This window comes from Chinchilla lanigera, unplaced genomic scaffold, assembly GCF_000276665.1.
Source record: "Chinchilla lanigera isolate Chin_1 unplaced genomic scaffold, ChiLan1.0 scaffold00070, whole genome shotgun sequence".
NCBI lineage: Eukaryota > Metazoa > Chordata > Mammalia > Rodentia > Chinchillidae > Chinchilla > Chinchilla lanigera.
The window spans coordinates 11,320,784-11,337,531 of NW_004955471.1; the positions used below are offsets into that span (position 1 = coordinate 11,320,784).

Genomic DNA, 16,748 nt, shown 5'->3' on the forward strand with positions numbered 1-16,748 from the left:
AATTACAGCTAATAGAATCAAGTCAGTTTAGTTCTTAACAAAAACAGCCATTTATCCCGATCTCCTCTAGAGGCTGCCAGTGCCCTGCAGAAGTGATTCAATATGGCGCACGCCAAGAAAGGACAGTTTCTGTAACCTGCAAGCCCCTGGGTCTTAAAAATTTTTTATTTGGTTGAACATTACCAGAGGTTCTTATAATGCTTCCAGGTCTATGGGCTGCTCTGAATGATCTTCAAGGTCCTTTGTACTTTTCTACTTCTATGAAAAATCTTGGCAGAAAAGATACTGTTTGAGAAAAGAAATCACCTGAGGAGTTCTATTTTTACCTCTCTTTACCACAGAGCCAAAATTGGGCTTACAGGTGCATTAACAATATTTTTCTAATATAAACCAGGTCCAGGAGCTGTAGTGGGGCTCATTTAACAAGAGAGAAAAACACTGGTGCACGCCCATACCCAGCCTGCACATCTAAGTGAGTGGTTGAAAAAGTATCTCCAAGTGAAAAGTTTTAAAGGGGGTAGGTATGTAGATTAGTGTAAAAGGCTCTAGGTTCAATCCCCAGTACTGAAAAAAAAAAAAAAAAAAAAGACTCAGGTCTTCTGACACTGTTCAATTTACCCATTTCATTGGGCACACTATCACTTTCATGCCATTGTATATCATACACGTTATAAGTGATGGAGACCACTACAAAGCAGCTCTGAGCAGGATTTAATATTAACCAGTGGGCTTTCCATGTTTACTTGTGAGTCTGCCTAAGGCCTAGGTTCCTTGTCTGGAGACGGGTGGCGGACTCATAGTAAGTGAACCTCTGTGAGTCACTGGCCCTGACTGAGGCCTGTAAAGTCGGGTGAAACCAAGATGCTTCGAAAAATAAGACAAGGCCACAGGGGCTGGGGATTTAGCTCAGCGGCAAAAGCGCCTGCCTGGCAAGTGCAAGGTCGTGAGCTCGGTTCCCGGTACCGGAGAAAAACCAAAAAAACCAAAAAAAAAAAGACAAGGCCACAGCTAAGGACACCTGGCTCCAACCTTCATTAACTAGATACAGACTATAGCTGCAGGCATCTCACTCCTGGTGGAAACTTTCCTGGAGATAACATAGTTCTCCTGAATTAACGTAAGGTCTTACTTGAAGAAGCCCTTGAACAGAGTCCCACCTTTCTTCAGTATTCCTCACCTTGGTTCTGATAATTACATAAATACAGTCACCCAGAGAAGATCTTTGTCTTAGCCTCCAGAGAATCTCAAATTCTGTTAAGGGCTTTGAACTTCCTGGAGCCCTAAAATTCTACCACTTGACTCATTTATTTACGCCTTTGCAGTCCACTTGTTTGGGAGATTGCAGGCCTGATCAGTCCGCAATAACTAAGTGATAATACTAACACATTATATGAGCACATTTCAGTGCAGTCCGGCCAATGGCATGAGACAGAAACCAAGGGGACCACTTCCGCGAGAGGTGTCTGATGCTGAGCCAGGCACGTCAGGGGCCGGGCACGACCACCCAGCACCAGGACTCCTGCAGTAAGAAAGACAGGCATAGTACGCTAAGGGTGGGGGAAGGCATTTTAAATTAAATAAAGGTATAAGTAAATCAAGGCATTAATATTCATAACAAAACACTGCTCAGATTAATCTTTCAGGGTAAGTGAAATACTACAAATAACCACTGAGATTGTTCATCTTTTATATCATTTTGTGGTAACCAATTCTCAGGAGACTTGCTATTGTATTGAATTTACTATTAATTAAATGGACAAGTAAAGTGCTTCCCTGGAGCGTACAAGATTGAACGCTGCTGAATGTAATATTGATTTTCTTTAGATAGGATCTAACATAAAAATACTCTTGGGATTTCTTTAGTTACAGCTTTCCTTACTTAGTTTCACTCTCTCAAAGTTAAAGTGATTACCGCAGCCTGCCTATTCTAAGGAATGGGGTTATTGATTAAAAATTAAATTATTGTTATTTGAGTACATCCACATTGCTCATAAACATGCTGTCTTCATAATTTGGACAATGACGGTAGCTGGTAGCAGTCTCAAAAAGCCACACACACACACACACACACACACACACGCAATCTTATAACAGCCTAGAGAAAATCTTTTCCAGATTTGATAAGGTTCTCTAAACAAAGCTGACTATCATCAACATTGGCTGTAGTAACGTATTCTGGTGAAGTTTTCTTCTCAAAACTGATACTGCTTTATTTCTAAATATACCTATGGAAGTAAGTATAGAAAGAAAGGAACTGAGGAGCTGTGTGTCGGGTTACAAAGTATATGGGTAGGTAGGAAATGAAAGCCAAAGAGACACAGGAAAAAGTAAACACACATCCTGAAGAAAGTAGATTTCCAGGAAACAACAAAACAAATTCCCACTCTGCATTCATACTTCAAACTTTATATAAAGTTTAAAAAAAACAAGAGAGACAGAGAGCAGATACATTCACCTATTTATGTTAAGATACCAAAAGGTAATTAATTTCTAAATGTTGTAATAGCATTTTTTGCTGTTTTTTTTCTTTTCTGGTGCTGAACCCAGTCTTTAAACTAGATCCCATCCTGTTTTATTTTTCAAATTTTCTGATAAGGATTTGCTGTAATGTAACTTTTCTACCAGTATGTCCAGCTTACCTCGCCACCTGGCACGTATCATTCATAGAAGAAAAATTGGTTATGGTATCCTGGGAAACTGTACTGAATTTCTGGATTTAGTGAACAGCACAGATTTAAAAAGTGAAAGGGAACTTACTATTCCTTTAAGAAATGCTATGAAATTCCGTATTTTTAAAGATCTTGGAATGTTTCAAAATAAATGCAAATTTTCTTTTTGCAACATGCAAAAATAAGCTCATAATTATAGACATAAATTCCACAGAAATCTGCTGTTTCACTTTCTTGTTTCAGTACATCTAACCAGAAATTCCTAAATGATCCACAGAAATGAATACAGCAGGACCCTGCCTTGGAAGTTCCAAAGAAAGAGATGTTTTGCTTTTAATTTTAGTGAATGTGCAAATAGAAGTTGTTTTGTGTTAAGAACATTATTGAAGTTTAGATCGGAAAAGTACCGTAACAAGCAGTTCTTACAGATCTTCTGCCCCAGTCCTTCCTTCCCCTTCCATTCCCCTCCCTCTCTTCTGGCTCGCTCTCCCTCCTCCTCTCTCCTTTCCCTCTCCGGCCCAAGACAAGGCCCCCATCTCCTTTCCCCTTATTCCTCCCATCCCAGACACGGGGAATAACACCAACATTTCTAAATGAAGCTTATGTAACTTGAAAACATTTTGCTAAGTTTTAGAACAAAGAAGTCAGTCGAGAACTTGAAGATGAAAAATTTAAACAGTCAAGACCAGAAAAACAGCCAACTCAACTCCAAGCAAGGGAAGACAACAGCAAAGGAAGCTCAGTGTAGGTGGGAGGAGAAGGCTGTGAAGACACCTTTCCACCTTTTCTTCTGAGAACTGCGTCCTGAGAAATAAAAAGCTCTCTACCAGAAAAGGGTCAATTCTTTCTATAAGAAGCAATGAAAATCTCTGTTTGAAAGGATACTGTACCAGAGCCAATACAGTTATGTAAATAGGTGTGCCAGGCGATCTTACTTGTTAACCTGACTGGAGAGCTCACCAGACCACTGACAGATGTTCACAGCTGTAAGGCGAGGTCCAGCTGGAGGAGGTGGTCATGGGCTGCCTTTGGGGGCTGCATCTCCCATTCACGCTCTTGCCCTAGGCTCTGCTAGCCAGGCAAGCAGAAGTGAACATCTGTATTCCACCATTCCCTTCCATCAAGATGGTCCTGCCCGGCAGCCAGCTGGCTCCATGCTCCTGGCTTGAAGTCCACCCATGGACTTACACCTTTGAAACATAAGCCAAATGAACTACGTCCTACTTTAAGTTGGATGTGTGAGGAAGATATATATCTTTACTACTATCTAAAGATAAATGTTTTAACAAGAGAAAAAAAGAAAGTAGTCAAAAAACATAACTATGGAAAATAATCCATTTATTCCTTTGCTTACAGAACTCATACTATAAACTATACCATGTATATAATACTACATTTAACAATTAATTTATATTTCATAAATTTGGGAAGATATGCAATAGTTACTCAAAGAAAACTATCTTTCAGTTGTAACTCTTTATCTTCTTTCATGAGTTTTTAAAAATAAAACTAAATCCTCATCTGTCAATTTTTAAATTGTCGCTTATAAAATGGGTATTCTGCATGCAGAGAAAACAGTTTCTTTTGAACTTCCAGCTAAAAATAAAATGAATAGTGCATTCTTTTCCAAGAAATGTAAATAGTTGAGGGAAGTATTATAATTTTACAGCTGTTCAGGAAAATCCTTGTATTTCCCAAAATAACCCTTTGCACAAACATTTAAAAATTAGATCAGTCATTAATCCCAGATTTTTGCTGGTGGGTTGGCCAAATCATAGTGTTGTATGTCAAAAGCCAAAACTTGAGGCCAACTGGAGTTGAAGAAATTCCCGCTGCAGATGGAAGAGAGGCACTGGCTGGGGAACTCGAATATATGTGACCTGAGTGAAAGGGAGAAACTGATAGACTGCCACCGTGCCCCATTAGGGTAAAGGAGGCAACGTTTCCATTAAATAATGAAAGACTGCTGACATGTTCCACTGAAGTCCTCATCCCTAGTTAAGTAGGCCCATAATTTAAAATCTAACTTGGCTCTAAAATTTGGTTTTATTGTTTATAGTCAACATAATAGTCTTGCGTGCTCATTTTAATTTCATTTTAAGTGCAATTTCTAGGGAAGGTAAAAACATATCTACTATAACAGCGTACCACCACTGAAAAGAGTGAGCAGAGCTGGTCATGACTGTCCAGAGTCTCACTTCAGAAGTGTCATCTCATCAAACACGGCTTCAAGTTTTTGACTCACTGTGTGACACAGAGGCAAAATTTAAAGAGCAAACAGTACATGCCGTACTGTTCTAGTTGTCCATTGTTTGTATCAAACCAGTCCAAAACTTACTGGTTCGCTGATAATTATGTTTATCTTTGGTGTTCTGTGGGTTCTCTGGTTGAACGTGGATAGGAATTCTTGCGTGGGGTTGGAGTCAAATGGGAACCAGGACTACAGCCATCAGCACGCTGAAGTGGGATGGTTTTCACCACTTAACCCGAGAGTGCTTACAGCAGACTCTGCTCAGAGCTCAGCTAGACATGCTGAACAAAATCCACATCTGGACTTTCTATATAGCTTGCAGGTATTTCAGCACCAGTTTCATAGAGGGAGAGCTCATAAGCAATTGTTCCAAGATACCAGGAAGCAACATAAAAGCTCCTGGTACTACAGCCTGGAAAACTTCAAAATATTACTTTTGCTATATTCCATTCATCAAATAAATACTAAAGCCAAACCAGATTCCAAGGGAAAGAAGTTACACCTCTTGGTAGGGCACAGGCAAACCATGTTGAAAAAGTACATTTAGGCAGGATATAAGTTTGTAGAAATTTTTGGAAAATACAACTGCCATTATGGAATAGCCTACTGGAAGGTAGAGATGAACAGGGGTTAGATGAAAATGCCACTGAATTGGACATTTTCTACAAGGTGTTCTTTCACAGAGTTTTCAAATCCCATATATTCTCTGTAGCGTTTTCTAATCAATACACTAGAAGTCTCAGATACAAATCTGCTATGGTAGCAGCATGTAATCACATCCTGGCTTCCTAATTGACAAAAAAAGTCAAAAACTGAGAAAAAGTTTTTGCTGAAACATAGTCTTGCCTCTAAATAATATGTCCACAATCAAAATAAAAATGTCTTATTTCTTTTTTTACTTTTTGATAAATCATATTTTCAATATTAAATCAGCTTAAGAAATAATTCCAAAATTATTACTTTTATCAATAGACCACAAAACTGATGGTTTTACCGAAGATTTAAGGAAAATCAATTCCAAGCCATGAAATGTATAGACAGGAGTGAGCTCCTAGAAAGTTTCCTCTAGAAATCTTTCATATATTTTATTACTGTATCCACTTAAGAGCTTTTAGCTACTCTTGTTAGAATCTCAAAATGGCTTAACGTAAGCATAATGTAAAATTTTAAAAATTGAATTTCAAAGCATGAGAGATTCTCTAAGCAAGGTCATGAAGTTGATATTGGAACAAAGACTTTTGAAGGGAGAAGCTTCTTTTCTTTCTATAAAAGAAAAGAAGTATTTCCCAATAAAGTACCCAAGTTTTTAAACAATTGTGTATGCTTCATAATTAACTACTTCTGTTATTCAAAGACAGATAACTGCCTATTTATGCTCTCTCTGGGACTCAGAAAAGTTAAATGTTCAAGAAAAGTAAAAAATAAGATAGATATAGATATAGATGCCCACACCTATCCCTCTATGTACACACACATACATATGCATGTACATTAGAGAATCATTCTTAACAATATATCCAACTGAGAGATGACTCCTAAACAAGTCCTGTGAGTCAGAACTGCTCAGCTAAAATTCAGCCATAATAAGGTATGATTGAAATATACAATGAATATTTACATTTTTAAAAACTGCAGTAAAAGACACATTACCATAGCCTCTCAGAATATTCCCCCTTGCTTTGAACACACTCATCCCCTCATTCTCGCCACACTCTGAATCAGTTCTGGAAGTCCTCTTTCGCAATGCCTTTGATGCGGGGAGATCAACACGGTGAACGCTGCTGACAGGTGCCATCCAAAGGGAAGGAGGGCTCATAAACACATGCTGCTGTGTCCTCACCCAGCTGACTCACCACACCTAGTACCAGTGTCCCTTCCAGCGCTTCCCCAAAGTCAGCATGACCATGGAAGGTCAATGTTTTCAATCCATTCAGGATGTTCAGGCAGCCACACAGCAAAACTAAACACTCGTAGGAGCAGACTTTCAGATCTGCTCCCGAAAGTGGTAAGCGGCATGAGATGAGGGTGTCTGACGTGACCGGGAGCATTTTGGAGAGGATCAACGGCCATTTGTCTGTTACTATAATAACTATTCTTTAAAGTACAAACATTCAATGTATTTTTCAGCCATACCATGTAGCCTCTCTGGTATCATGACTTCAGTTGCTATTGTATTGTTCTCTGAGAGTTTCAAGTGAAAAACATCGATGTTGAAAAAGAATCTGCATGCCTGCAATCCCAACACTTGGGAGGCTGAGGCAAGAGGATCACCATGAGCTTGAGGACAGCGTGGGCTACAGAGGGAGGCCTTGTCTCAAGAAAAAAGAAAAAGTGTCAAAAGATATAAGCGATGTATCTGGAAAACTAAATATTGCACAATAGTTTACCATGCACTTCGAGAAAGGAAACTGCGCTACTGTGTTGTTTGTACTTCAAGCCATACTCTACCCATAAGTAAATTAGCATGGTCCCATTTCAAACAGGTCGTCCTTTATGAAATAACTGACCTTTGGCCATTGATGATTTGCATCTTATTAGTGTTTTTTTCTTCCTCTCTTTGTACAGACAGTGAATGTTCTATTTTTAAAGATATTCATTCATTCCCTGACACCCAGCTGGCTGGGATCTGTGGAGATACAGCGTGAGTAGAGTATGCGTGGCCTCCGGCCTCCTCAGGGTTACATTCCAGCCCAACAAACAGGATATGATAATGCACTGGGAAAAACTACTGTGGTTAGGGAAATAGAGAGGGCGGTGAAAGCTGGAGATAGACCAGTTACCCTGACTCAGACAGGCCGGGGCTGGAGCATGGAGCGCTGGTGTTCTGGAAGAGGCAAGTTACCCTGCAGGACGCATGAGATTTAATAAGCGGAAAGGAGTCACAGCCACATTCCAGGGAGAGGGAAAGACACTGCAAGCACCCAGAGGACAGGGGGAACAAAATAAAGTTCTAACAGAGTTAAGTCTGGCTACTCTGCAGGAGAGGAGCAGGAAGGACGGGTGGGGGTGAACGTAGCTCCCAGCGTTTTACTTCTCTGACGTTTTCCCGTGAGTCATGAAGCATAACCCACGGGCTTACACGAGAAATGGTATGATGAGATTTCCTCACATTTCAGAGTATCACCTGGGTCACAGAGTGGAGAAGAGACTGGAAGGTTAAGAAAGAGGCAGGAAAACCATCCCGTCTCCAGGTCACGCGCACTGTCCCATCGAAGTGTTGAGGAAATGGGGAAAAAGTGGGAGAATTCTCAAAAGTCAGGAAACATCAATGATTTGGTGATTGCTTAGAAATAGACAGAGAAGAAGAAACATGAGCCTTTACACGTTTGAAAAATGAGGCCCAATTCGTGTCACTCTTTACTGAAGGCTGAAGTTCACCATAAAGAACGTTTTGTCAAAGTATGTGACACAAATGTCACTTTCAGTATGTGACCTAGGGTCTCAAGACAATTTATGAAAATCAACTCTTTAATTTTACAGTAGTTACATAGAAAAAAGTTTGCTTAATTTCTACTACTCGGTCTAATCATGACAGAATAGCTACTTTTAAGAAAAGTAGTATTTCAGCATACTCAATTTACCATTAAGAGAGACAATTTCAAAACCATAAAAAATAAACAAGGGGGGCTGGGGATTTAGCTCAGCAGCACAGCGCTTGCCCGGCAAGCTCAAGGTCGTGAGTTCGATCCCTGGTACCGGAAAAAAACAAAAACAAAAAATAAACAAGGAACATATCAAAAGTGGATAATATTCGTGAACATGTTACAGTATTCCAAAATCTAGTTTCTTCATTGTTCACATTGATACACGTGAGGAAACATAAGATTGTATGTAGTTTAAAAATATGTTAACCCCATTTTAATATTTATGAGCCCTTTCATCTGCTCTTTGCGCACTGCCTGTGAAGCCTGGGCAACTTTCCGGGCATCTCGTCTCGAATGCTGAGTAGTCACGTGTGGCTGGCAGCACCAGGAGGCAGAGACGTGCACTCCCAGTGCCAGGTGACACGACAGGGTGAGCAGGCAGTCACGATGCGTGGGCAGAGGGGAGGAAGAGAGCAGTAAAACCTCTGAGCCTGTCTTGCTGCTCAGCCACGGCCATGGACAGAGAACGTTAGTTAAGACAGCAAATGAAAGCTGACCTATTACGGATGAAGTGACACCGCCCAACACAATATTAAAAAATAAAATACGAATTGAAAAACCTAAACTCCCCAAATAGTTTTAAGCACCAAGCTTCAGTCCACTTGAAACAACCCATTTAAATTCCACCTGTTCAATTTTAATTCAAAGCTCTGCTACCAGCTACTTCGTTGACAGTGGCAGCTCCTGTCCCTGACACCAGTCATTTAGCAACTGCGAGGCAGGACATCGCACACCAGTTTCCATCTGAATTTAGCACTGTTTTAAGTTTATAAGAAAAATGTCCCTATGTAAACAACAGACATTTTGATTAAACACTAAAGTTCTTATTTTGGCTGTTAAATCAATAATGCAGCTGGCCCAAAAGTGGTTTACATTCCCTCCGAACTGGGCTCCTGTCCAGCTGGTCCTGCACTGACATCATTTTCCAGCAAGATCTGGCTGCTCTCAGCGGACAGTGGAGAAGTATTCTCTGAAAACAGCTACATAATTTTCAAAGTGAGCACATTTCAGCAAGAGGGTCTCACAAATGCCTGTACTTAAGGTAGTACAGTCCGTCTAGCCATAATCTCTTGTTTAATGGGTAATTTACTAGCGAAACTTATTTAGGCAGTTTTTACTAAGCTGTGAGACAAGGGCCTTTGGTGCCAGTATCTCTTTCACCTGAAGCTGACGCCGGAAGGTTTCCTATTCTTCTTCCTCTAACAGACTCATCAATATGTAACTCTCCAGCGATGGTGTTCAATGTATTACGTGTGCATGGTGAATGCCTGTGCCCCAGTGCTTTGTCCCGGTTGACAGACTCCAGGTGAGAATTCATGAATACTGACATACTGTTTAAGTATACGCTACACATTCAGGATGTTTTAAAATAGAAAACAAAACCATATTATATGACTAAAACACAAAACAATCATGGTCCTTAAAAAGTCGAACAGATCAAAATAGAGCTTGTGAAGTCACTAAGAGAATACTGATTTACAATTAGCACATTCAGTTTCAGCAACTAGAAATAAAGAAAAATACAAAGCAAAAGTCCTAAAGTATATTCAAGTTCAGCTAACAAATATGATTCTCAGTTACTCAGAAAAAGGTCATTACGATTCTATTTTAGCAGCAAAATACTGTAGTCCAGCTGGAATACTGGGCAAACGTATCCCAGGACCTGTATTTAAGAACCATTCAGAACTTTTTATTCCAGGAGCTCAAATTACTCACCTGGAGAAATTCTCTGACGTTAGATCCCAGGACACGTAAGATGGTGTCATAACCAGATTCTTGACAAAACACAAAAAACATCTTCCCAAACATTTGAAGGATTTCTCCAGCATTGAGGTCTGTTTCATAGGTTTGAGAAGAAATAACAACCACGTATTATAGGTGGAATGTTGTTAATGAGAAGAATGAAATGATTTAAAATGCCCACAACCTCTGGGTGGAATGGACATAAATCTAAGACAGAAGAATTCTGGTCAGAACACTACAAGAAATCCGAGAAAACAACGTATTAACAAGTTGACAGTGTAAATTTGTACTTGCGAGCAAAGCTACCATATTCTCGGCTTATATAAGAACTATTTAATCTTGACGTTTTTGTAGCATATAGTGTGTTTATTCAAAAAATGGAGATTTTTAAGCCATTGAGAATGCACATGACATTATTTTGATGCAAAATAGTTTTCCTTCCTATAAATAGGCACATTTACGAACCTGACTGTATAAGGTATGGAACTGACTATCCTGTTCTTTTAATATCCAAATTCATATTTCCTAAAATTTCATTTCCCCCATAATTTTTCTTTGTCAGCTTTGTTATCTTACTCAACAATGGATGTAGCAATTTCTTCACCCTCATCTTACTGGAAATGCGTTGATAAGTGACTAACACAGAAACACACATAAATCTTAGGGCAAAGGCCATCTACTGCTTCTTCAGGAAGCACTCAAACTCCTTAACAGTTTGAATACATCTCTAAACGATTCTGATGTGGTCAAACTGCCCTCAGAAAGAAGTCATCTTACTTCATCATCAGGCTAAAAGTACATACCACATCTCCTTTACATGTGACTATTCTAGATACTTCATCTTAAACATCTTAGAAATTCACATTTTAAAAGCATATTTCATATTTGCTTCCATTTCATTATTAATGAAACTTTATACTTTATTGTTTACCAATTTTTTTTTTACTAATTCTTACACTCTGCCAAGCAAAGCTAAAAGCTTCCTTCTGTCCCACGCAAACTGTACTCTCAGTGCAAATTAAATTCTTTGGGAATAACAGGTAATATTTGAGAACAACTTTTCTCCATGACAGGACCTTTTCTAACAGCGAGATCTGTCTGTGGAAGGTCTCAGAGTCTTCTTCCTCTTGCCAATAGCTAACATAACATGATTATAAAAGAGATTTCAGAGTAATGGTCTCTCCATATTGCACCTGTACCACTTCTACTTTGTTGATACTACAGCTGGAGCGATCACACTGAGAATCAACGTTTGCTTCCCTCCCGAATATGTGGTTTTCTGTGAGCAGAGACAGCCTGCTTTCTTTCCATTCTCTAAGTACTTTGTAAAAGGAAGAACAGGACTTAGCTAGGCCTGAGCCTAACATTACATGGACAACCCCCCCACCACACACACATGCGGGTTTGTGCAGTATACAGCTTGTGTAACCACATGTTGCAGTCCTGAAACAGACATTCCTTTGGGCTTCCACACATAACTAAGACAAAGAAGGAAAGCTGTGTCTGACTTACTGAGAACCTTGCTTGCAGCAGCAACCAAATCGTAAGTTTTGGAATCATCGTATATTATTCGGACCAGAAACTGTCCTTCTTCATCTAACTGGGCCTCTTTTCTGGAAAACAGGAGAGACAGTGAGGACATGAAAGAGCAGCTACTGCAGGTGTGACGATTCCATACACAATGCATTTACTTCTGGAACGGGATTTTTTGGTGAACCTGTTTAAATCAGTATTATGTACTTAAAAGGCTAGTGACAAGCCGAAATGATGTCATATCCTTCTCCCTGAATTAAAATGACACACTTAACTCATTGTAATACATCTGACCTTTATATAGTATGTCAATGCCCAACACAACACCCAAAATTAAATACAGTCAAGAAATAACCTTCTTTACAAAGCTGGGTGTGACAGCACACCCATAGTCCCAACTACTTGGGAGGTTGAGGCAGGAAGATTGGTCAAACCCAGGTGTTCAAGGCCCGCCTGGAGAACATAGCAAGGTCTTACCTGCTAAAAAAGAAGTAATTTTTTTTTAATTGTAAAAATAAAAGGAGGAAAACATTAATAGACAGACAACCTTTTACAAAATAGCAAAAGAACAGTATAGACAATACAGAGTTACAAACAAAGTGGTAGGAAATTAACAATGCTTGTTATATTACATACTGATAAGTCCTTCTACTGAGGATTGGATAAGAAAATCGTGGTACTTTTATATAATGGAATATTACTCAGCTATAAAGAAAGATAAACTTGAGGCCTTTATAGGTAAATGGTCATAGCTGGAGACTATACTCATAAGTGAAATAAATCAGACCTGAATGTACAAGCACCGCACTGTTTCACTAGTGTAAAACCTGAAAGAGTTAATTTTAACTTGGAGATATGATAAACATCGTGAAATGATAGGAAAACACTCAAAGGTAAAGGGCAACTGGGATGTGGAAAAGAGAAGGGAAAGAAGAAGAAATTTTGTATATGTATATACAGGATAGTTAACATAGTTGTTCTACTGTCTTCTATTTCTTTGCTGAAAGAAACTGTCAGTGAGTCCTTGATTGATCAATATTGCATGTCTCTATCTGTTTTCAAGAAGTAATTTTTGGCTTAATAAATATTCAGCAAATATTTGTTGAGTCCCTGTCTGTGCCAAGCATTGCTCTGGGGATGCAATCTTTAGTAAACCAGACAAAGTCCCTGATCGCTTAGGATACATATGCGTACTCTAGGAGGGGTGGGGGAGACCAGGTCTAAGACTAACAAATCACTTGTACAATAAACATAAAGAGAAAAATGAGGCAAGGTAGAGGGGCAGATGTTCGAGTGCAGTAGGGAGGAGGCTGCTCGGGGCGGCTGGCACGTAGGTGAGGATGAAGGGCCAGGCGCCATATGGACAGAGGTCGGAGCAGCTCCACAGGCCAGGCAGGAGCATCCTGGGTGCTGGGGGAACCGCAGAGGGCAACGTGTCTGGGGCAGACAAGGGGGGAAAGAGGCTGTAGGGAACAGATCGGGAGGTCACAAGAAGCCGCAGTCCTTGAGATTGCTTGGATACTGGGACAACTGGTCTGAATGGAAAGAGGTGAAGGATCCGGGTTCCAGTGGTGTGAGGGGTGACGGGAACCAACCTAGGTTAAGGGATCTGCCTGGCTTCTGCAGTGAGGATGGACCACAGCGGTGCAGGACATGGTGAGGGAGCTCTGCCACCCGTCAGGTGACACATGCTCCAACCTGCTTCAGAGCACTGGTTCACACCCTTGTGCGAAAGTCCACATGACATGCTGAGGGAGGCAGAGACTCAGCAGGGCGAGAGGCTTCAGTCTGAGCAGGTGGAAGGATGCTGTCACCAGGAACTGATTGCAGTAAGACTCTTTGATGGGAGCTGGGGCTCAGATCAAGAGTTGTGTTTTACACACAGCATGAGTGGCCAGGTGGACTGATGAAATCTCCAAATACATCCTTCACTGAATAAACACAATAGCTCAAAATGTATCCAACATTAGTAAGAAGAAAGTACAGTTATCATTTTTAAAAGTCATCACGCTTCTATAAATACATTTATTTTGGTAGGATTGAGATTACTTTCCTTAAACAAATGTCCAAAGGGGAGGGGAAGCCATTGTTTAAAAACACTGCCAGGTGGATCCAGGAGCTGATGAATTTCCAGATATCTTTTCCAGTGTTACATTCACAAAAGTATGTCCAGCTGGAATATCAACTGCTGACTCTCACCCTAACTCATCCAAGCGACTGTGCGCCGCCAGGAGGGACCCTGAGCACTGTGTTAGGTGAGTGTCAGGCTGGCTACAGTCACTTGCAGTCACTGCTGCTGCTCAAGGAGAATATTCCCAATGGTAGCATGTCTTATGTCACCACATCAGTGTGGAGCTATTCCTAAAGACACACTGTTCTTCAGGGCATGTCACTTACGTTTACTTGCTGCAGTAATGCACAGCAGGGCACATTTTTAAAAGCCATGGGCGGGGTGCAACTCTATGAGAGAGCACTTCCCTAGCATGCCTAAAGCCAGGTCGGAAGCCCCAGCACTGCAACACAGCAGCAGCAACATCAACAGCAGCAGCAACAGCAACAACAACACGTGGTTTTGGTAGCCATGGGGGTCTGAGCTTCAGAATTCAGAATTTACCAGCTGGATGAACTTGGGAAAACCGCATATATCAAATAAACACTAAAACTTCTCCTTCCTAAAAATAAAAATCAATAATATACTAATAGTAAGCAACTTATTTTAACTTATTTCCCACAGTTACAAGGAAAGAATGTATCCAAATTATGTTTGAAACAGTTAAAGCTACACTGGGATTGCATGCTCAAAGATGTTTTCTTCCCTTTTCCCAAACATGCATAGCTCTTAAGCAATAACATCACAGCTTTTCAAAGATCTCAAGGTTTTTGTTTTAATAGAAAATGTGAAATATCAAAAAAAAGAACCTAAAATGTACAAACCCTAAATTATCCTGTGATAAATGCTACTATATATTTTATGCATTCTAATTTCTAATTGTAAAGATACATAAAAGTGCTGAAAAGGAAAAACTAAAAAGTAATACTCCCGCATAATGAGATAACCATTGGTAATATTATATTTAAACTGCACCTGCTTCAGTATACTGATTTATATAACATACTACTTTAAAATCTGTTTTGATTTAGTATTTGATGGTTATCTTTTCATGTCAATAAATGAATTCTACAGCATAACTGCATAAAATTGCTTTGTATGGATATCTGAAGTCTTGGTAGAGAGAGTGAGGTTTCTTTTACTTTTTACGTAAGTATGAAGGATGCTCTGATGAATAACTGAAAACACCAAATGAATTTCTAGGAATGAACTTGCTGGTTTAAAGGATACAGATATCCTTATTTTTGTTGTTTTTCCACTTAAATTTTACTATAAGACAACACTAGTCAGCAGATTGGAATTTGCTGCCTGTGGTTTAAGATACACTAGTAAAATATAAATGTTAATTTATATATGTAAACTATAAATGTTAATGAAATGTAAATTAATTCATGTGTTCACCATGCTTTTTTCTGTTTCTTCCATCCTGAATAAACAAAATCACATAAGTTTTTCTAGCAAACTGAGTTTCTGCAAAAAGTACGTCAATCCACAACAATACCTAAATGACAGCAATGAAGGCAGAGTACAGTCTGCATTAACTGGGGGAACAGCCGCTTCCTAGGAAATCCCCGAACAAGGAGCCAAGGCGCACTCTCTCTCTCTCTCTCTCTCTCTCTCTCCTTGCTGTTTATTAAAATAACCTCCCTTATCTTCTTTGAACTCTCCTTCCTGCAATGATCCTCTTCAACTTGCTCCCCGGAAAAGCCTGAAAGACTAGACAGTCGTACACAGCAGAACGCTCCTTAAAGCCTTGCACACTGAACCCCACTACAGCATTAAAGCTGTGCTGTGTGAGTGCACGGGCTCTCTGCAGCGAAAGCAGTCACGTACTGCAAGTGCGTACTAGTAACGTTTTGCTCATTAAAACACTCTTTACGACTATTTTAGAAATCTTTGGAAATACAGAGTTGCTCTTTTCTTTTGTTTTTATTTCTACAGAAATTTTACCACAAATATTTCAATGCCCATTATACTCCCTGCCCTTTTATAAACACATTGAACGTCTCAGTGAGTGAAACAGATAAAGTAATAAATACATATCCAAATTTCATAATGGGGATGAAGTGATGAACTCTGAAAAGCCAGGAACAGGCGGGAGCCCAGGTGGGGGAGGAGGGGTGGGGCCAATGGACACCCGGCCGCAGCGGGCTCCGTGGGGTACGAAGGTCTGCGCAGAGACTTTCAGGACAGGCATCTGGCTCCATTCACCTCAGCTTCCTAGGACCCACTCCCTTCTTTCTGCAGCCCTTTCTTCACCTGCTTCTCTTCTGAAAGGAAAAGCTGGCTGGAGATAGGAGAACTCCTTAGGTATAGAATGAATCAGTACACTAAACTGAGCAGGAAAATATACAGTGCAAAGTGAGTCAGAACCGAAAGAACTGATGCCAGCTGGTGTGGCCACAGAATCTGGGAGAAAAATTTGAGGCATGAGGCTTTCTCCTTGGTGTCTCAGTGCTGAACACTGCTCCTTCTAACTGCTCTGCAGATTTGTATTTAACCAGACTTCATGCTGCCGGTGCCCCAGCCCCTCCGAGCCCTGAGACGACAGGAACCATCCCTTCTTACCTTTGCCTTAAACCCAAAGAATATAGCATTTATATAATATATACACAGTTATATATAAGATAATAACTGAAGATTTATTTTCTTGACATGTAGTTTTCTTTTAAGTTTCAGTTATCCAAATTCAACCACATACATTAATCAAATTTTCTAGGCTCACTTGTTCTTTCAAAATTATATTTTGATTTATTTCACTTATGAGTATGGTCTCTAGTTGTGACCATTTACCTATA

At 40.0% G+C, this 16,748-nt stretch overlaps 1 protein-coding gene across 1 annotated transcript in view; it reads right to left on the reverse strand.

The window, feature by feature from the left end:
• Gucy1b3 (guanylate cyclase 1, soluble, beta 3) overlaps window positions 1–16,748 on the reverse strand; it is a gene marked incomplete at its 5' end in the record, with an annotated part of 46,035 nt that overhangs the window by 17,306 nt on the left and 11,981 nt on the right. The window contains 2 exon segments of the mRNA XM_013522922.1: window positions 10,281–10,399; window positions 11,820–11,920. Coding sequence (XP_013378376.1) covers window positions 10,281–10,399; window positions 11,820–11,920 — 220 coding nt within the window.